A 21,372-nucleotide genomic window follows, 5' to 3' on the forward strand; every position below is an offset into this window, starting at 1 on the left:
TTTTATAAACACCTATATGACGTAAGTGAAAGAATTCGAAGATGCTGAAATTTTAAATACAATAATCAGGGCTAATTGAGGAAATCGAGCTTGGAATGTCCTACATAAAAAAGAATAAGAAAAAAGAAGGGCTCGGACTGTGTCCAGAATGGAGGGCCATATCTCGAAAATCTTGTGTGGTTACTATAAACTGGCATCAAATCGGCTCTTTTCAGAACCAATAGTAATTTCGACAAATAAAGTAACAGTAAATTGGTACTAGTCAATATTTTGGAGAAGAATGTGCACTCTGCACTAATGTTGGTTAGTGGTTACACGAAAACCTAAATTCTGCGATCCCATATTACATACGACTGCAACAACTGTATAATCACAAATAAATTTTTCAATTTAAAGCTGGTTAGATGGTTGCTAATCTTATTATTACTGATACAATGCCTCAACAGAGTGAAAACTCCAATTACACTAGTTTACAAGGTTTTATATCCAAAGACAAAAATAGTTGAATCTGAAGGATTTGGGTTCAGGAAAATCAAATCTGAAAGCAGAGAAAATCCATCACGTCAGGTTTTTGAGATATTTATATAAACATATCCCGTATTTCTCTTCTTTTATACAACTCTTGTTATTTTTTTGTTTTTAAATATATATGAACATATAGTTCTTTTAGCAAATTTGTTTCATTTTACAAGATCATCTACGTCAATAAATAACATGAGTGTCAATTTTTCAAGCTACTAGATTGTCATCAATATTTTATTTAAAATTTTTCAAGTATTGATTTTAGAATAATTGGTTGCTTTTGATTTCTCTACGGGACGTGATAATAAAAATGTGAGCTTGGTCTCACAAAGATCTTTTAAAAGGATATAAATTTGCTCAAAGAAATACAGGTTTATCTTTAAAAATAAAGTAGTTACAGGGGTTGCATCAAATAAAAGCAACACCTAGTATATATTATAAACATTATGACTGAAAATTAAAAATGATTAACACTAGCGTTTCTTTTATTGACAGTACTGTCAGTTTTCCTTATAATAGACCAACAGTAACACATTTTCGTCCCAAAATCCTTGATACCTTCTTTTTAAGCATATTTGAACAGGTCTTCCCGCTTTAGGTACTATAATTTTACCACAAACGTAACAAAACTGATTTGTACTTACTTTGCACGATTTCGAAGACATGTTTTATGCCACAGTATTAACATGAATCAATTTAACCTAACGTGAAGGTAAAAACAAAGTTCATTATTTTGTATTAAAAGCTGACGTGATAAGGATTAGTATCCATTTTTGGATTTGTTATCAGTAAGTAATTTAGAAGTAAAAAATATTTTTTTTATTTTTGGATATGAAAAAAAGTTTAAATTTGTAAATTAATGTCATTCTTAGGCAAGGAGCATAAAGATTAACAAGAAAGAGTGGAGTGAAATTAGCAAGTTTAAAATCTTAAGCACATAAACGAAACACAATGAATGCTAGACAACTTGATGGAATGTGCTGTACTGATGAGATCAAACAAGATAGAAACTGCAGGCTACAGTTTTCCAACACGTTGTCTAGTCTCCGGGGTGATTGCAAATTAATGTATTTTAAATTTGGCCCTAATTTGATGCCTTTGGACGTAACCAGAGACTTTAAATACAGTATGTATTAAAGTCTCTGGACGTAACAGTCGATACCATGTTTCCTTCTACCATGCGTTGGACATATGTATGACGGCGACGTTGCCAAGTTTCAGAGGTCAGAACGTACAGTTTATATGCCGGAGGTAACAACATACTAGCAGTGTATAAAGGTAAGCGACGCCAGCGCCAACGGTCTACAGCTGAACTAAAATAAAAAGTTGCGACTATGGGATGCACGTTATGACCTCCAGACGAAAATTGAAAATCAAGCTCCTAGCGCCCCCTAGATGATTAAAAAATTATTTACAAGGCAAAACGTTTCTACCTCCGAAAACGGAGGTAGGAACGTTGTAGATGAGGTGACAACGTACTATACGTATATACTTCGGAGGTAACAACATACCGTGCATACATATATATATATATATATTTGTATCAAGTAGAGATCCGAATAAACTTTGGACAACCTGAGATCCACTATAATAAAAATACTTTTTAAAGTATATATTTTACAAAAAATGCCTCAATACCTTGTCTAACTCACACCCCCACAGAGGGGAAAACATTTTTAACATTTAATTTTCTTGACAAAATTTGTGCAAAACGAGATCATTTGTAAAAACACAACCAGTCGAGATCCAGAAATGTATACATTGATGTAAAACGCAAAACATGAGATCCGGTAACGTTGCCAGAGTTACGTTTGGCCCGTCTGCGCAAAGAGACCAGTTGCACGTGCATTTACGTAGTTTTTCAGAGTTTTGGTGTTTTGAGTGGATAGTCAGTGGTGATGTAAGCAAAATTTTTCGACATCATGATAAGTCGTGGAAAAAACTTAGTATATTTGGCCAGAAGTGGAAAATCTAATGTACCATTAAACGAAGGTAAAGTAAAATAAGAATGGTATTATTACATTGTTAATGTTAATCTCGTCGCATTTTAACAGTGAAACTAGATGAATCCGACGAACACTCGGACGAATATAATTATGATTATTTAGAAGACCAATATGCAGAAGACCCGTGGTCACATTTTAAAAAGTGGCAAGCAGCAAAGAAAATAAAAATACCATTGGCTCAAAGATTGAATAACTCATACTGTAATCAAAAGGTACGTATATTTGAATTATCGATTTAATACAATTAAGATGGATTTCACAATTTCAGTTAACTTTAATCATTCGTTAAAAACAATTGTTGGTATGGTTGTAACAAATATATCTAAGTAGTTAATCATCCGTTAAATTTAACTAACATTGGTGATACCGACCCTTATTGCATTTGTTTTATATCTTATATATAAAAAAATTATAAAGTCCACTGTTCGACGTAGATAAAAGTTAAAATTATTAGTATATTATTCGTCAAAAATCATACGAGTTAATTTAGAGTACCCACCTGTAAGTCAGATAAAATTATTTTTAAATAGACCGCTGTTCAGAAGGGAATTTTTTAGAAACTTTTCGGTTTTGGACACAAACAGCTTTAAATTTCATTAATTGTTTTTAATAAAAATTGTACTTTTTGAGAAAAGGACTTTCACTGCCGCAGATTTTTTTTTCTTATTTAAGATGTTATAAAGAAGATTGAATAGAAATATTGTACTTCATTTAAAACATGGCACCAAGGGCAGTCGTCTTTTGGTGTTTAAAAAACTAGTTACCATCAAAAAACGTTCATTAAATTTAAAATTATTGGGTTAGTTCATCCTAATCCGAAAATTGGACAGAACTCAATTATAAAATTTTAACGAATTTTTAGGACAACCATATGGAAAATGATAATCAAAATTTTGAAGAACGTGTGCTTGAAGAATTAAGACCACTTGAAACTAGCCCACAACTCTCAACGTTAGACCACAATCTTCAGGTATGTAGTAAAAAGTAATTTTCCTAATGCAGTTGTAAAATGTCAACATTATTGAAACTCGAGTCTGACTGAATACTTTCAGAGCGATTTTTTCGCTTTCTATCATCGACAGGCGTGCGTCCTATTTCATACAAATTTTTACAAGAACTATTTGTCTTTAGCGAAAATGTACAAATATAAGTGTTGGATAAATACATATTCCCCTTAACGGTTCTATAAGTTGTGCAGCTAAAAAAAATATGCCTGATATTTTAACAGTACCTAAATTAATTTCCATGAATCTTTAGAACTCTGTACATAGATTTGACGTATTTTTAGGGAAATGTTCAAACCGGATCTGAGAATAGTGTTAATAGCGTTTTAAATGATATTCAAAATCATGAAGACCCTGTTAACCAATTAACGCCTCTAACTACTACAGAAGCGGTGCATACATGTAACGATCAACTTCTGGTATGTATGTTGTTCTAACAGTCATGTATGTAAAATATTGTAAATCAGAGTAAGTTTTATAGTGAAAATTATCATTTTATTTCAAAAATAGCCAACTGGTGCATAAAAAAATGTAGAAAAATGGGCAATTTCACTGCTAATTCCTGCATTTTTAGTGCCCATTTTTCACTCAAGACCTACACAGTACTTAACGAAAACAAATACAAAATAATGTGTTTTAGAATTCCGCCGAAAAGGAAGATCATAATAGTGATGACGAAAATTCGCATTTGTCGGAGAGTTCCCTATTTGCAGATTCATCAGTAAGCGAAGTAGTTAAATATCGAATATCAGATTTGTTGTTTAAGTAGGTACGTACCATCAGTGGACAAAGAAAATTGGAAATTGGAAATTTTACAATTGTCAATTGTGTCACGAAACGACAATCATAATTACATTTTAAAAATGAAATTCAGATATACAGGGTGATTTTGAAATACGTTCGGAAAATTAAAGCACAACATCTCTGAAATAAGTTGAGGGCATTTCCAGTAATTTTTATTCATTCTAATACAAGGATAAAAATCCCAAAATCCAGACCTAATTCGGCGTCACTGATATGCACATAATGAGACGTATGTTGGCGTTGTATGTTGAATCGGACAATTAATTTTTTACGTCATATTTGTCAAACTTATAACAATAATAAACACGTTTTTCAATAAAGGGTACACGTCTGCATAATAGACAAGGCATAATAGACACATTTTGGACACGCCAAATATTGAAAAACGTTTTTATTTCGATTTTTTTTATTGTTACAAGTTTGACAGATGTGACGTAAAAAATAATTATTAACGCATTAAGCGAAGATATACGCCTCAAATTTTTGTAGTTAAAAAAGCTAACAACACAAAGAACACAATCGGTATTTAACTATGGATGATGCAAATAGATTATAATCAGTGCCGCATCATCAAAATTGAACAAGATTTCTATCAAAATTTTCTTGAAACTGGGGCAGCAATTTAAAAAACGAAACCTGCGAAATTCTTTGATTGCTAGTAAATATTAATCGATGTGTTTTCCGAACCCATTTCAGAATCATTTTTTTCGTAATGTCATCCGGTGTCAACCATATCTCATAAAATGATGGGAATACTTTTTAACAAAAACCCAACTTATGTGTTTAAAGTAGATGGATGGATAAATTATTCAGTTTATATGTTTAAAATTCTGTAATTTTGAAAATGATCTAGTTATCAACTGTGCTCTAGTTTTTTTGTTCAGTGATGGTAACTATTTATATTGGAAATTCAAAATTTTCTCATCCTTGCTGAAAAATGATAACGCTACTGTATAAAAAACTTCTAGAAATTTCAATTGATTACATTTAAAATAAAATATTGCCAATGATAATATCATTACTTTTAGGTTTCTTGGAAGCCCAATCAAGAGAATGATGTCACTTCAGAAGATAATTATTCCGAGATAAGCGAGTCTATCCCCCGAAAATCACCTATATATTTTCATGCCGCTTCTAAGGAACGTCAGTCATCAAATCCTGTCAAGTGTATTGAAAGTTCTCTTGACGCGAAAAATCCACTCCCAACGAGTCCAAAACCATTACCTACATCAGACTGTGATTTATCGGTATGCGTATTTTTATTGAATACATTCATATAAGTACGTAGCCTATGTATCAGAAATACGAGGTTTTTACATTATAGCGCGTATCACTTTAGCCTGAGAATATAGTATATTTATTATTAGCCAAGGTTGCAACGCCAAGCATTCTAGACCGAGCGCAAATTAGAACCCGAGACGCGCAGCGTCGAGGGCTCTGAAGCGCGAGGTCTAGAAGTGGCTTTGCAACCGTGGTTAATAACAAATATACTATTTTTTTCACTAGTAGAAACCATAAGACAATAAACTGAAAAAATAAACGTTTAATTTTTTGACGCAACATGATTTTGTTTTGATTTCTAATCAAACTTAATCTAAATCGTCAACACAAAGAAAACCGTTTATACTTGTCGCTGAGTTAATCATTTTATCTTCTACCGTCTACCAACTACCATGCGTATACTCAAGTAATGTTTGTAGCACACATTTGTTCATTTTTTAAGAAATAATCACATCAAACATTGCGTACATAACCTCAATTTTTCTTTTTGAATCGGTGGTCGCAAAAGTTGAATTTGCTACCTCTAAATGAGTCGACATTTGCATGGATCATGGCTGCTAGTGAAAAAAATAGTATATTATTAGCCAAGGTTGCAGAGCCAAGCATTCTAGACCGAGCGCAAATTAGAACCCAAGACGCGCAGCGTCGAGGGCTCTAAGTGCGAGGTCTAGAAGTGGCTTTGCAACCGTGGTTAATATACTATTTTTTTCACTAGTAGAAAACATAAGACAATAAACTGAAAAATAAACGTTCAATTTTTTGACGCAACATGATTTTGTTTTGATTTCTAATCAAACTTGATCTAAATCTTCAACACAAAGAAAACCGTTTATACTTGTCGCTGAGTTAATCATTTTATCTTCTACCGTCTACCAACTACCATGCGTATACTCAAGTAATGTTTGTACCACACATTTGTTCATTTTTTAAGAAATAATCACATCAAACATTGCGTACATAACCTCAATTTTTCTTTTTGAACCCGTGGTAGCAAAAGTTGAATTTGCTACCACTAAATGAGTCGACATTTGCATGCGTCCAGGCTGCTAGTGAAAAAAATTGTTTTCACTAGCAGCTATGAAGCATGTCCACTCATTTAGAGGTAGCAATTTCAACTTTTGCGACCACGGGTTCAAAAAGAAGATTGAGGTTATGTACGCAATACTTGATGTGATTATTTCTTAAAAAATGAATAAATGTGTGATACTAACATTACTTGAGTATACGCATGGTAGTTGGTAGACGGTGGAAGATAAAATGATTAATTCAGCGACAAGTGTAAACGGTTTTCTTTGTGCTGAAGATTTAGATCAAGTTTGATTAGAAATCAAAATAAAATCATGTTGCGTCAAAAAATTGAACGTTTATTTTTTCAATTTATTGTCTTATGGTTTCTACTAGTGAAAAAAATAATATATTAACCACGGTTGCAAAGCCACTTCTAGACCTCGCCCTTCAGAGCCCTCGACACTGCGAGTCTCGGCTTCTAATTTGCGCTCGGTCTAGAATGCTTGGCTTTGCAACCTTGGCTAATAATATACTATTTTCCTACTCGTTGCTATGGACGACGTCTAGCAATAGTTATTTGTGACACAAGACCAGAAAATGCATGTTTGCGAATGCGAGTGATAATGTGGAGCCGAGAGACGCTAGCCCAGGCGGAACAACACAAGCACTCGCAAAACATTTTGTGGCCGTGTGTCTCACATAATTTTTTCTACTCGTTATCCCTAATATCTGAAGAAAAAATGCAAACAAGTTTCCACAACAAAAGTCAAATTAATGACATTTCTCCAATCTGTCTTTCTTTCCGTACGTTGGTATTGACGACGTTGTGAAATAGCTTTTGCCAGACGTCGTCCATAGCAACGAGTAGGAAAAAGTTCTTGCAACTTACTCTATGATGTTAAAATACCATTCTTTCAGGGTTCCACTCGAAGACCAATTCATAAAAATCCTGTGGAACACAGTCTACGTAAGGGAAGAGTATGGGACAAAAAGGATCGCTGCTCTTACTGTGATAAAGACGTCACTAATTTTTCAAGACATCTTTTTAGAAAACATGCAGAAGAAGAAAGTGTACGAAAAATCCTTGAACAGCCAAAAGGTGAACGCAAAAGAAAAATTATGATTGATCTCATAAGAAAGCAAGGGAATTTTACAGTACTAGGAGAGAATATAACGAGGCCGGTTCAAAGACCGTCTGCAATACAAAGTAAAAATGATGAAATTCTCCCAACAGATTACCTTCCATGCATTTATTGTAAAGGATTATACAAAAAAAAATCTCTACGGAGGCACGCCCTTACTTGCTGTTACAATAAAGAGATTAATCAAAAACACAATTTTGCAAGCGAGGGTCAGACAATGATTGCTTTTACTGAATCTCGTCAAGAATTTCTAAAAAAATCAAGATTGAAATGCGAAGTGTTTAGCAAAATGCGTGCTGACAGAATATCTTTAAACGGAAAAAGTGACCCAATAATCTGTCAATATGCAGAAGACTACCTGCGCAAACATAAAAGACCACATATCAAAAATGCGGTATCAAACAAAGTGAGGGAATTGGGAAGACTTCTCATTCCACTTCAAGATATTTATAAAATTAATTCCATGCTAGAAGTGTTAAAACCTGAACACTTTGATAAAGTAGTTTCCGCCAGCCGCATAATTTCGGGTTACAATGAAGCAAAGCGATCCTTTAAAGCGCCTTCTCTTGCTCTTCATATGAAAACAATATTATTAGCTGTATGCTCTTCAGCTAAAACTCTTATGTTAAAAAAACATCCTATTTTGGGGATTACCGATTATGACATAGCACTCAAAAATGTTAAGGGATTTCGGGAGTTGGTCGATGCTAACTGGAAATTTGAAATGAGCAGTCTGGCACTAAAGGACCTTAATGAAAAGCAATCAATAAATCCGCAGAAATTACCAGTAACCCAGGATATTATTTTATTCAGAAATTATACGCAAGAAATTGCGGAAACATGTGTGAAAGAACTAGAAACGAATTCAGAAAACTTGACGTCATTCAAAAAACTTACGGAAGCGGCTTTGGCTCTGACAATAATTTTAAATAGGAAGAGAATCGGAGATGTACAATATACACAATTAGAATCTTATAATCGAATATCAACAAGTACCAACCAAGAGGAGTGCCTTAGTTCCCTAAATGAATGTGAAAGAGAATTATCGAAGCATTTTAAACGCATTACCACAGTGGGAAAAGGAAGTCGGTCAGTTCCGATACTTTTTTCAAAAAATGTACAAAAATACATAGAAACACTTCTATCAGTCAGAAGAAAAACTACGTTCGTACCGCATGAGAATCCATTTTTATTCGCGTTAACAGGAAGCTCAACTAAATGGGTGGATGGATCAGCCGTATTAAGAAGATATGCAGTCAAATGTGGGGCCAAAAATCCTGGTACTCTAACCTCTTCTCGCCTTAGAAAACAAATTGCAACTGTCCTACAGATTTTAAACCTTAATGACACTGAAATGGAGCAAGTGGCCACCTTTATGGGCCATACCAAAAAAACCCACGAACAATTTTATAGGTAGGATATTTAGTATATAGCTTGTGGATATGTAAAAATAACAATATTTCGAGAACCTATATATCTTTCTTTTTTTAAGGATGCCGCAGGACGTTTTTCAAACTGCAAAAATAGCCAAGTTACTTCTAATGATGGAAAGGGGAGTCGGCAGCCAGAATCAGGGTAAAACTCTTGATGAAATCAACGTCGAATTGGAATCGTGGAATGGAAAATCTCTTGAAGACCCTGGAAGTGGTAACTTCCCGCTATTATTTTAATTTTTTTTAAGTTTAAAACATACAAATAATAACATAAACAAAATAACAAATAATAACCAGTTTTTTGACTTGTTTATTTTTTTAGAATCAGAGGACCATGATTTGGAGGAAAAAAGCGCACATGATGAACCAAAGGAAGAAGATGAAAGAATTAGACTAGACATGCCAACTATGTCTGTGACTAGTGTTAACGTTACGCAAACCAACAAGCACAAAGCTCAAACTATGTCTGATGATTCTCCACTCAAAAAGAAAAAGATATCTAAAGAAAAACCCAAAAAAGAGAAATGTCGTGGAACATGGAACGACAAGCAAAAGTCCATAATGTTAAATTATTTTAAGAATCATATTAAAAACAAAATTTCGCCGAAAAAAGCGGAATGCTTAAAATTACAACAGGAAAATTTTGATTTGTTTATGAACAAGACTTGGGTACAAATTAAAGTATATATTTATAATACTTATAAAAATAAATAAAATTGTAATATTCCTATTTTTTGTCATTTTACTATTTTAATTCTGTTGTAATTCAATAATCGCCGTCGTTTTGTTAAAACTTATAATAAAAACTGTTGCGATGTTGCAAGATCTGTTGGATCTCGACTTATTGATAGAATGTTATATACAGCCTGAGCATTGCAGCGCCCTCGTTGGTGTGCCCACCTGAACTACTCTCGTATAAAAATTGATAAAAATGTGAAATCCGAGATCCGACAAATAATGCAGTGACGTCCTTCCCCCACCTATAAAAATTGTTTGGTGAAGATATACACATGAAACAAGTCGAGATCCAAATTGGATCTCGTCTTGCCAGAATGGATCTCTACTTGTACAAAAAATATCACTAAATGATCTCGACTTGTACAGTAAATATATCTATATATATATATATAAAAAAAAATTGTCTTCGAAACTTGTAAGAAAATTCTGCATTAAATAAAATTATTTTTAAGGGAGGATATATGTATTTCCTAAAAATATTTGTATCTAACCAAAATAACCAAATAGACACATAATTAGCCCCGCCCACCCACCCTGTCTCCTTTTCAGTGATTGATTTTATCCGATCTGAACGAAATGAATGATTTTATATTGAACATAAATTAAATTAGTCGTTAGAATGAGAAGAGGGGGATGGGTGGGGAGTGTACTTGCTAAGATACGAATGATTTTGGGAAATGACATACCTTCAAAGAAAATAGATGGTGGGTGGGCGTAGCTAGTATTTGACAAGATAAGTCTGATTTTGGCACTTTTGACATTTTCGACCATTTTTCAAGTTGACCCGAAAATTATTTGAAGAGATTTTCTTGTAGATTTCGATATCCAGAAGTCATTTCTGGCTTCCTTTCTTCGGAAATTTCTACAGTTTTTCTAAAATCGATAACTGAAATACAGCAGTTTTTTACAGTTTTGTCAAAATAGTTCGCTGCAAAAATTTTGTAGATAAAAAGGAAATTATTATTAATTTTTTGTTTCACAAAATACAATTGTTTCAAGAATGTACTTTCTTCACATCCTAAATTCTATTATTATTTTCCACTCCCACGCGACAGAAAAATATAATTAGCCCCGTCCACCAACCCTGTCTCCTTTACAGTGATTGATTTTATCCGATCTGAATGAAGTGAATGATCTTATACTGAATATAAATAAAATTAGTCGTTAGAATGAGAAGAGGGGGGGGTGAGTGGGCGGGACTAGTATTTGCTAAGACAAGACTGATTTTGGCAAATGACATACCTTCCAAGAAAACAGAGGGTGGGTGGGCGGGGCTAGTACTTGTCAAGATACGAATGATTTTGGTAAATGACATAAATTCCAAGAAAACTAGACATTTTCTTGTAGATTTCGATATTCAGGTATTTTATGCTGTTTTTCTAAAATCGCTAATTGAAATACAGCAACTTTTAGAGTTTGGTCAAAGTAGCTATCTATAAAAATTTTGAAGATAAAAAGGGAAATTATTTTTAATTTTTGTTCCACTCCCACAGTTAAATAAACTCCTTTTGGTTCGAGTTTAAATTTTTTCACACGAGTGTCTTTTTCTCTGCTAGTCGAAGATCTATGACAAAAATTGGCACAAATTCACTTTCCTGAGAAAACGTGAGTTAAAAATGTCCGATTTCCGAATGATTTGAACAACTTGAAATTTTTACTCCAAAAATGGTGGAGGCGCCGGAAAAATATATAATTAAAATATTCGATCTTCCAAAGTTTTAAGAAAATTCTATTCTGGACAATATATTTAAGAAGATTATATTTCCTTAAAAACCTTTGTATCTCCGTAAAATAAATAAACAGACACGAATTGTGGAGTTATTCGAGGTCAGCTCTGACAACTTTCATTATTTTTTTTATTTATTTGGGTATCTGTGATGAAATTAGGCACAAATTCGTGTTCCTGAAGAAATTTGAGCCTAGGTTAACCGATTTTCGAAAGATTTTAACAACTTGATTATTTGCTCTAAAAATGGTGGAGGCGCCGGGAAAACAATTAATTAATTAAAAAAATTGTATCTTCGAAATTTTTAAGAAAATTCTAAACTGAAGGATACATTTAAGAAAGAAGTTTATATTTTCTAAAAATATTTGTATCAAAGCACATTAATAAAATAAACAGAGATTATAATCAGATTAAATAAACTGCTTTAGGAAGAATTTAAGAAAGGGGGTTCTTGGTGTATCGTTTCTTGAAAAATTTGACAACAATTTGCGACTTTGAAGGGATTTAAAAGCATCTTGGGGGTGCCTGAAAAAAATCTTAACAGACTCTAGTATTTGTTTTAAGAAAATTTGGAAATCTCTTGTTGGTTCCTGATGTTTTATCTTATTTTTTTGATTTTTAATGATTTGTGGGGAGCGGTCTTATTTTTTTTCTGGAAATGTTTCTAAATAATCTTGATGAAGGTCTTGTGTCTTTTTGGGAAAATTTGAAAAATGGTCCCTAGTGGTTTTTAGAAAAAAAATCTTTGATCGCTTGAATGTGTCGTTTCTGGAAGGTTTCGAAAAAATAATTTAAAGATGTTTTATCTTCAAAAAATTCTAAATAATCTTCGGTCTTGGTGTTTTGTTTCTGAAAGAATTTGAAAATAATGTTAAAGCCCTCTGATTTTTGTCTTTAAAAGAATTTAATTGCATCTTGGGAAAAAAGAATCGTGCTCGTGTTTTATTTCTAAGAGAATTTCAAAGAACCTTGATCGGCTCTTGTGTTTTGTTACTGAAAAATGAAAGTCAAATAAAGTACGAAGGAAGTAAATTGGTTTCGTCTAACTTGAACATGTTCTCAATTCAACAAAACCTAATTTCAGTTTGGAAAATCCATTTTCAAGCTTTGATTGCATTAACACCGAAACGTGACCCACTTTCAAGCGAAAATTTAGAAAATAAAATAATATAACAGACACTGCGTAAATACCAACAGGAAATATAAGTGCACCACCGATCGATGTGTTGCCGCTGTGCCCGAAGGCTAACCGACTCAATCGTTGTTCCGCTCTAGTGGTCCATTGACCGACGAACTAATAGTACGTTCGAGCTTTGCTATTGACATACACTACGGATTTAAAACGTTACAAATATCTATTTCACATATATTATTGATTGGCACATACATTACTAAATTCAATCTGTCAACAATCTGCTTACCTCTGTATTGAACTGTAAATGTTCGGACCCAACATACATTGACGATAAATACACATATAATTAGTGGTGTGGTCGATCAATTTTAAACTAGAAAATTAACCGAATTTTAAAAGCAGAACAATGTAGAACAACGAGATTGGTCGTTTTACAAAGAACTTACATCCACTCCGTCGCTAGTTCAAAGATAATAATTTATTACTAAACTCGAATAAACGTAAAGTTGTGTCGTTTGTCAGAAGTCACCGTGCTATTATCATCTCATACAAAATTAATAATGTCGAACTGTCAAGAATGGACGAGATTAAGTATTTAAGGACTTAAGCGTGACTTTCAATTTTCAGTCGCTTCGTTACGTTGCGTCTATTGCGTGCTCCGCGTTGGCGTGCTTTTGTCCGAATTTTGAATCGAAAAACGCGTTTCCCAACATTAATTACACAATAAAACCATTAAGCAACCCGATTTTCAACAAAGTCACAAAAAACCCATTCAAAACCTCCCTAACCACTCCGATAAATAAACACATAATTTTCTTTGCCCACTGTTTACTCACCGTTATTTCACTGTTTACATTTACGTAAATGGAAACAATTTACATTTCGAAGAACATCGGCCCCGAAGCCCACATTAACCCATATTTTTGTATCCGCACTAAAAACATTCTTCTCTCCAGCGCCCATTGTCACCGCCTCGTTCTCCCCCATCCGACTTTCTTGCTTCGTTAAAATCCTTTTTATTTGTACATCCGGTTCAGAAACACATTTACAATCCCACGATAAGCAACCTGTCGTAACAAGAAAAAGCGAATTACCGAAGAACGAGCTTAATGGAAGCTTTGAAAAGCAATTATACACAAAGCACCACATAAATTTCTCCTTCGAAAGCAACATTTAACAGCTCATAGCAAAGCTGTAAAAGCGACATAAAAACGAAGACACTGCGTTTTTCGAAATTATCGAACCGGATTTTTTCCTGCTCGGACGATCGTTAATTACAGGAATCGCCGTGTTTAAGGATAATGGGATTATCTCGAAAAGCGAGCAATTAATTTCGAAACAATAAATACGGGATAAATCTCATGTTCATTTCGAACGGGATCACATCCTGTAAATAAGCTTATATTAATATGATTTTGATTCACACGTGCTCGCTCGCAGGAACGTAATAGATTGCAGGAATTGCATTCGGAGGCGGACGGCGGCGGTTCGGCTTTGCCAAATCCTGTTAGAGGATGCCAAATATTGTGTTTCTTTCGGTATCCGATTTATTTATTAAGCCCCAAAGATTTTTAAATTTTGTGTAAAAATGGTGGAGGCGCCGGGATAGTAAAAATTCCGTAAATTGTTGATGCTCGAATTGTTTATGTAAAAACTTAATTTCGGTGGAGATTATATCGACCTGAAAAACTTGCTCGGTTCGACGTGTCAGTGTTAAAAACCGGCGCTTAATTAATTCAAGTAATGAGTAAATAAAATCGCATTTATTCTAACGACTCCGTTAATTAATGATCTACATGAGCGTAAAGTGTAAACTCGGCTTTTGTTTCTGCTAGAATGTTTACGACTGGCTGGGGAAAAAAACAAACAAAGGGCGCAAAAAATATCATTGTTTGTTGTTCGACAAAAACACGGCATTATTACTAAATTTAGCCCCCAACATTCATTACTGTAAGTAAGTAAACGAATTTCTCGACCGACGAAATGAAAATGCTTTACGACGAAGCAAATCCGCGACTCTCGGAAAATATTTCGACTACCGAGTATGATTGTTTTTTCGTTTTTCTTTGTGACAGTTTAGATAGAAAGAATCGCCTCATTAAATATGGAGGAGCATTTTCAGCAGTTGAAATTAGTTGTCGAACTTTTAACTTTGTTACGATTCTCCAGACGCTCGAGAATCGATAGAAATTTAACGAAGATGTGCGTCGTAAACAGGGGGCGGCGTGTTTTGGGTGACAGCTTCGAAGAGGTTTTTAAAAACGCGCAAAATACGAGACGGTATATACCACTGTGATCTAACCAGCTTGGAGATAAGATCGCGAAAGTACTAAACTAAAAACTAAAAAACTCCCCAGCCTGCGACCACTTACTTTGAACGTCTAGACTCGAAAATTCCCCGGCAAACTTTAAACTGCGATAAAAATAATTTCGGGAGCAGCGACAAATTAGCTTTTGTTTCTCCTGTTTTACTGCACCTGCGTATCCCGTCAGGACGAATAAACTCCTTGTTAGCCCTATTCCGCTGAATAAAATTTTATTACGCCCCTAACGAAGTGACGTTTCAGTTAACATTAGAAGAACATCCATAAATTAAGCTAAAGGAGAAGAAAGAAAAAACCGCCCCCGTTTCTCGTGAGTGAATTATCTGCTAAGAATTTAATTACCGGGATGTGTCTAATGCTCAGTGGTGGCTTTTCCTGGAGTTAGCAGCAGGTAGCAATTATCCCAAGATGAATGGGACCGATTGCGTACTGTTACATATCGGGGGAGTAAACTTCTTAGATCATCGAGGTGATCGGGGATTTATCTACTAATTAGGCGCCGGGGGAGACCCGGGGACGGCTCAGTTTTAATTGTGGGGGCGGTTATTTTCGGGAAGGAAATTTTTCGGTCGGGAGACCGAGCGCACGTGCCTTCGCGTAATTAAATCAATTATAAATCTCGTATATTTCGGCAGTATTGGCTTTGTCTCTGGAATCTATATTCACTACGTAATTGGAAAGGGGTGAATTAGATGATTCTCCGATAATTGTTTTACCTATCAGCGGGGATCTTCTAAACGAACCTGGCGCCTCGCGAAACAGAAATTTTGATTTTTTGTGTAAATTCACGCTGAAAAAACAAAGAGTCGAGTCTCCGATAAAGCCTGCCCTTTTTTGATCAAATATTCCCCCTATCCACGCAGTTAATCGTAAAAATATAACGCACAACTAATAAATATTTCGTTTCTGAATTTCTGAACGCGCACTCGTAAATCGGAAGTAACTCCATCGCCTCTGCCGCATTAAAATCCTAAGTAGGCTTCCCTAACATCATCCGCTTTAGCACTCTCAAGACGAGCGAAAACAAGAGTTCTGGGTGTCGGCTCGATGGAGTTGGGTTACTAATAACTCGTTATTTGTATCCGTCTAGTTCGGCGGTGGATTGTTCGGCTCCGATTAGTACATCCTGTGAGCAATGCGCGTAAAAACGGTAATTTATGTGTGGGATACTCGGAACGGTGACACTTGTCAAATATGCTCGATTAAATCCCACATTTGGTTTAATGAAAACTGAATTGATACAATCAAAGCGGAATTGCGGCAATCGGAAATAAAATAAAAGAAAAAGCTGGGGAATTCCAACAACAGAGAGTTAAACGGGTCATAAACGTGGAATTACTTTATGTGGGGCGATGGAGGGAATTATGTGATGGTGGTTTATGGACGTTTGGTTATGGGGAATGGGTGGCGTGTCGTTGAATGCGTGATAATTCCGATTTCGGAGCCGGGAAGGGCACGAAGACACTCGGACCGTACTAAAACTGACTCTACTAATGGATACCTGTTTTTCGAGTTTTTCGTTTTTCGCGGTGGATGCAAATGGACCACAACCGGACGTTCGTTACACACTTCGAATGAATTTTTCAGAAATGGTGGCTTTTATTGTCCATTGGGCGTCCGGTGAGGGTTTAACAGTTTTTTCCACATCAGTGGAAAGTAACTAAAAGTCGCTTCTGATTTCGTAAAGCCTGGGAAAATTACGGAGAGAAAGAAAACTATTCGTGTTTTTTTAGATTTAGGCCAGACATTCGACGGCCTATCGCACGAGATTTTAATCAAGAAACTTTATTTCTATAACTTTCGTCTACATAGTTTTAAGGTAATATAATCTAGGTTTAGTAATCGCACTCGGGGTGCTAATGCTAAAGAAGCCGTCTCATATTTCGTGAAATACATATAGCGTGTTGCAAGGGTCATTACTCGGCCCGAATCGTTTCATATTTTACTTTAACGATTTTTCTTTGTATAGTTCTCGCGCAAATGCGACTGTTTGCAGACGTTACGTCAAAGCCTGAAGAATGGCCGCGTTCAAATAGACTAAGTTTAAACTAGATAAGGCTGTTAATCCTTTTCCTTCGTTTTAAAAGAAAATTCAAGATTTATGAAAGTTTACATTTCCACAAAATACTCGGGTGTTTTCAGGCGAAATACAATTACTGAAAAAACCTTGATTGTTTACATTTTCTCCATTATTTTAGGAATAAGTAATTAGGAATAATAAAGCATGTTTGTGGACTCGGAGTAAAATTTTAGAAATATTCGCTTTAAAATCCCTTCTTTGAAAAACAAATTGTCAGAAGTGTGTGGAAATTTCGAAAAAAATTGTAGAACGACGAAAATAACTTCTGCAAGTCTTAGGGGAAATTAGTGAATTTTTATTTTTTAAATTCACCTCAATTTTCTTCTACGATGTAAACGGTGTATTATTTTAAGATTCGAAGAGTCTGCTGAAATATCTCTGTAAACATTGTTGCTTAAAAATAACATGTATTTATTTTGTTAAAATCTACTAAAAAAGAATATACGAAAATCTCCCAAGAATCTTTCAAATTCTTTCAAAAACAGAACACTAATTTCACTAAAAATTTCTTAAAATTCTTCCTCAAGATGAAACACTATGGGTTCTAAGATGTTTTTAAACACTTCCGAAAACAAAACACCAAGATTCCTCCCAAGAGTCTTTGGAATCTTTTCAATGATAAAACACAAGGGTCTTTAAAATATTTTCAAAAGCATCAAAAAACAAAACATTCACGGGGTGAAAAGATGTTTTAAAATTCTCTCAAAACCAAAACACCACACTCCTCCAAGATTTTTTTTCAAAATCTTTCAAAGATAAAACACAAAAGACCGTCAAGATTTTCTAAAATTGTTCCACACAGGCCTCCAAGGTTTTTTCAAATTCTTAATGAAACAAAACACCTAGACCTCGAAATCACAATATCCTTTCACATTCTTTCAAGGAATAAAACACTAGGAATAATCAAGGGGTTTTGAATTTTTTTTAAAAGAAGACGCCAAGGACCCCTTTTTTTTAATTCTTCAAAAAAGAAATCACCAGAACACTCAACAATCTTTAGAATCCTATCAAAGATAGAACACTGGAGTCTCTCGAAATTTTTCAAAACCTTTAAGAAGTAAGAAATCCAGGGGATCGCAAGATACCTTTAAATTGTTCTAAAATTAAAACACCAGATCGCTCAATATCCTTTCAAATTTTTTCAAAGACAAAACACGAAGGCCCCTCAATATTTATTCTGATATTTTCAAAAATAAGATACCAAGGGTCCCAAGATTTTTTCCAGTTCTTCTAAAAGCAAAACACCAGAATCCCACAAGATTCTTTAAAATTCTTTTAAAGAGAAAACTTTAGGGTCAAGACTTTCAAGAAACCAATATCAAGGAGACTCAAAATGCAAAAGACCTCCAAATTTTTTCAAATATTTCCAAAAGTTTCACGCAGCACGACCGCCCAATTATATTTTATAAAATTCTTTCAAAGATAGGAAACCTTCAGATTTTTTCAAAAGCTTCATGAAATAAAATCTCCAGGGTACTACACGGCGCCTAAATTTTTCCAAAACAAAACATCAGATTCTCCCAAGATATTTTCAAATTCTTTCGAAGATAAAACACCAAGGATCATCAAGATATTTCCAAAATTTTAAAGATATAAAATATCCAGGGCGTTCAAGTTTTTTTCAAATCCTTTGATAAAATGGACTTCAAGAACCCAAAAATTTGTTGAAATTTTTCTAAAAATAAAACACCACAATTCCCTAAGATTCTTTAAAATTCTTTCAAATATAAAACACCAGGAACCATCAAGAGTCTTCACATTCTTTAAGAAACAGGACACCAAGGATCCTGAAGATTTTTTCAAATTTTACCTAAAACAACACAACAAAACCCTCACAAAATTATTTAGAAAAAGTGCCCCAAGAGTGTGTAAAATTCTTTCAAGGATAAAACACTATTATTCTTTTCAAGAAGCAAAATATCAAGGGACCCTCAAAATGGCCTTAAATCCCCCAAAAAACAAATTACCGAAGTTCCTCGAAATTTTTCAAATTTTTTCTTAAAGATCTAATGCCAGAGGCCCTCAAGATTGAGTTTTTTAAAAAATAAAACACCAAGCCTCCCCCTCTCAAAATTTTACATAATTTTGTGAAAGATACAACACTAGAATCCTTTCAAAACCTTCGAGAAACAAGATATTCACGGATCAGGAACAAAAAACTTAAAACATATTTAAAATGCTAAATTTATACAGAGAAATTTGTATTTTGCAATTTAGCTCCGCCTCTTGGGTCACGCCGAATAAAAAAATTCATCACAATTAAAATAGAGTGTGGCTTATATATTTTTTTTTTTAATATAATACAGTCTTTTCAAAACAAGAAACTTAAAACATGTTTAAAATCGTAAATTTTTACAGAGAAATGTGTAATTTTGCCATTTAACTCCGCCCCTCGGCTCATGGCGAATAAAAAAGTCATCACAATTAGGATAAGGCGGGTGGGTGGGGCTTATAAGTCTAATATATTTTGCCTTTTTTTAATGTACGTAGTCTTCTTTTCATAACAGGGAACTTAAAATATGTTTAAAATGGTAAATGTTTATAGAGAAATTGGGATTTTGCAATAAGCTCCGCCCCCCATCTTTCAATGAATAAAACAATGATCATAATTTATCCGAATTTTTTTTAGAAGTCAAGTTTTTTAAATAGGTGATTTTAGCTAGAAATTTTTAACAATTGTTGAACTAAATTTTCAATGAATTATAATAATATATGTTTATCGATGAAATTGACCTAATAGATTCCAAATAAGGTCATTCTTATTGGAAATTTTCTTAGGAGTACGCATCTGAATTTATTTTCGAGATATCTCTTCGAAAAAATTAGAAAATTGAGTTATTATTAAAAAATTATTTTTAATTTTGGACAAATCTTTTCTTTTTTTTTAAGGCTGTTATGTATGTATTTTTAAAAATTCTTCTTTGAAATGTATAGTTTTATTTTATGCAGAGGCTTTTTAATAATGACTGAAGTAATTTTAAAAAATATTCTCCCGGCGCCTCCAACATTTTTGTAGACTAAATTTAAAATTGAACAAATAACTGCAAAACAAACGTGGGTAGTATTATCGGATTTTTTAAGGATTGGGAATTTAGATCTTTTTTGGGCATCCGTTGTCGTCGAACAGCAGAGAAAAACAAGTTATTATACAAAAAAAAAAATTTACTGAAAATATACAGAAGCCAATTTTTTTATTTTGGTACAAATCTGTAAGAATGATCTTATTTTCTTCATATAGGGCAAATTTCTTTTCTTTCAGTATATGTCATTTTTTGCGGGAATTTTTTAACAGTGATTGAACTTATTTTTTAATTACACACCCAAGATTTTTTCAAATTCTTCCAAAAATGAAGCACCACGACCTCCCAAGATTCTTCAAAACTCTTTCAAAGATAAAACACTACGACTCTTAAGATTTTTTCAAAACCTTCAAGAAATAAGATCTCCAGGGGAGTACTTATATTTTTCCATAACAAAACACTTTTTCCCAAATTCCTTCAGAGATAAAACCCCAAGGACCGTCAAGAGATTTAAAAGTTCGTGAAACACTTTAAAGCGACAAAATATCCAGACCTTTTCAAATCTTTTTGAGAAAGTAGATCTTAAGAACCGCAAGACTTGTTCAATTTTTCTCAAAACAGAAGATTCTTTAAAATTTTTTCATAGGAGAAACACTAGGGCTCCTTAAATTTTTGTCAAAACCTTCAAGAAACAAGATATCCAGAGGCTTATAAGATGCTTTTACCTTCTCCCAAAAATAAAACGCCACATTGTCCCAAAAATGTTTTCAAGTTCTTTAAAAAATAAAACCCTAGGAACCATCAAGGATTTTCAAATTCTTCACGAAACAAGTCAGAAACGAGCGAGAAGATTGTTTTAGATTCTTCTAAAAATGAAGCCCTCCTCAAGATTCTGTAGAATTTTTTCAAAGATGAAACACTAGAATCCTTTAAACTTTTTTCAAAAACTTCAAGAAACAAGACATTCAGAGCAACATATGATGGTTGGAAATTTTTCCAGTTATAAAACACCAAATTCTCCCACGATGTGCTCAAATTCTTTCAACAACAGAATTACATGATTTTTTTAAAAACAAAATATTGATGACTTAGTTATTCGTTTGTTGATCTGACCTGACCTGACCTGACCATTATTGTTCCTCCACGTAC

General features: G+C 33.9%; 2 protein-coding genes across 2 annotated transcripts in view; one reads left to right on the forward strand and one right to left on the reverse strand.

Moving 5' to 3' along the window:
• Window positions 1-21,372, reverse strand: part of LOC135127541 (glutamate receptor ionotropic, kainate 2) — a 355,107-nt gene that overhangs the window by 225,548 nt on the left and 108,187 nt on the right. The window lies entirely within an intron of this gene.
• On the forward strand, window positions 2,371-9,924 carry LOC135127743 (uncharacterized). The gene is made up of 9 exons (XM_064054336.1): window positions 2,371-2,514; window positions 2,577-2,740; window positions 3,391-3,498; window positions 3,817-3,951; window positions 4,173-4,253; window positions 5,365-5,583; window positions 7,544-9,180; window positions 9,260-9,414; window positions 9,523-9,924. The coding sequence occupies exons 1-9, from the start codon at window positions 2,445-2,447 to the stop codon at window positions 9,912-9,914; spliced, it is 2,961 nt and encodes a 986-aa protein (XP_063910406.1). The 5' UTR covers window positions 2,371-2,444; the 3' UTR covers window positions 9,915-9,924.

This window comes from Zophobas morio, unplaced genomic scaffold (genome assembly GCF_036711695.1).
Source record: "Zophobas morio isolate AGI-343-1 ecotype UQ-CSIRO unplaced genomic scaffold, CSIRO_AGI_Zmor_V1 ptg000012l, whole genome shotgun sequence".
Lineage (NCBI taxonomy): Eukaryota > Metazoa > Arthropoda > Insecta > Coleoptera > Tenebrionidae > Zophobas > Zophobas morio.

What these genes read in the sequence shown, in the direction of transcription:
- LOC135127743 (XM_064054336.1), top strand. Translation starts at nt 2,445, where the DNA reads ATGATAAGTCGTGGAAAAAACTTAGTATATTTGGCCAGAAGTGGAAAA. An exon ending in TAATGTACCATTAAACGAAG is followed by an intron (nt 2,515 to 2,576) that starts GTAAAGTAAAAT and finishes GCATTTTAACAG; the next exon opens with TGAAACTAGATGAATCCGAC. An exon ending in TCTTGAAGACCCTGGAAGTG is followed by an intron (nt 9,415 to 9,522) that starts GTAACTTCCCGC and finishes TTATTTTTTTAG; the next exon opens with AATCAGAGGACCATGATTTG.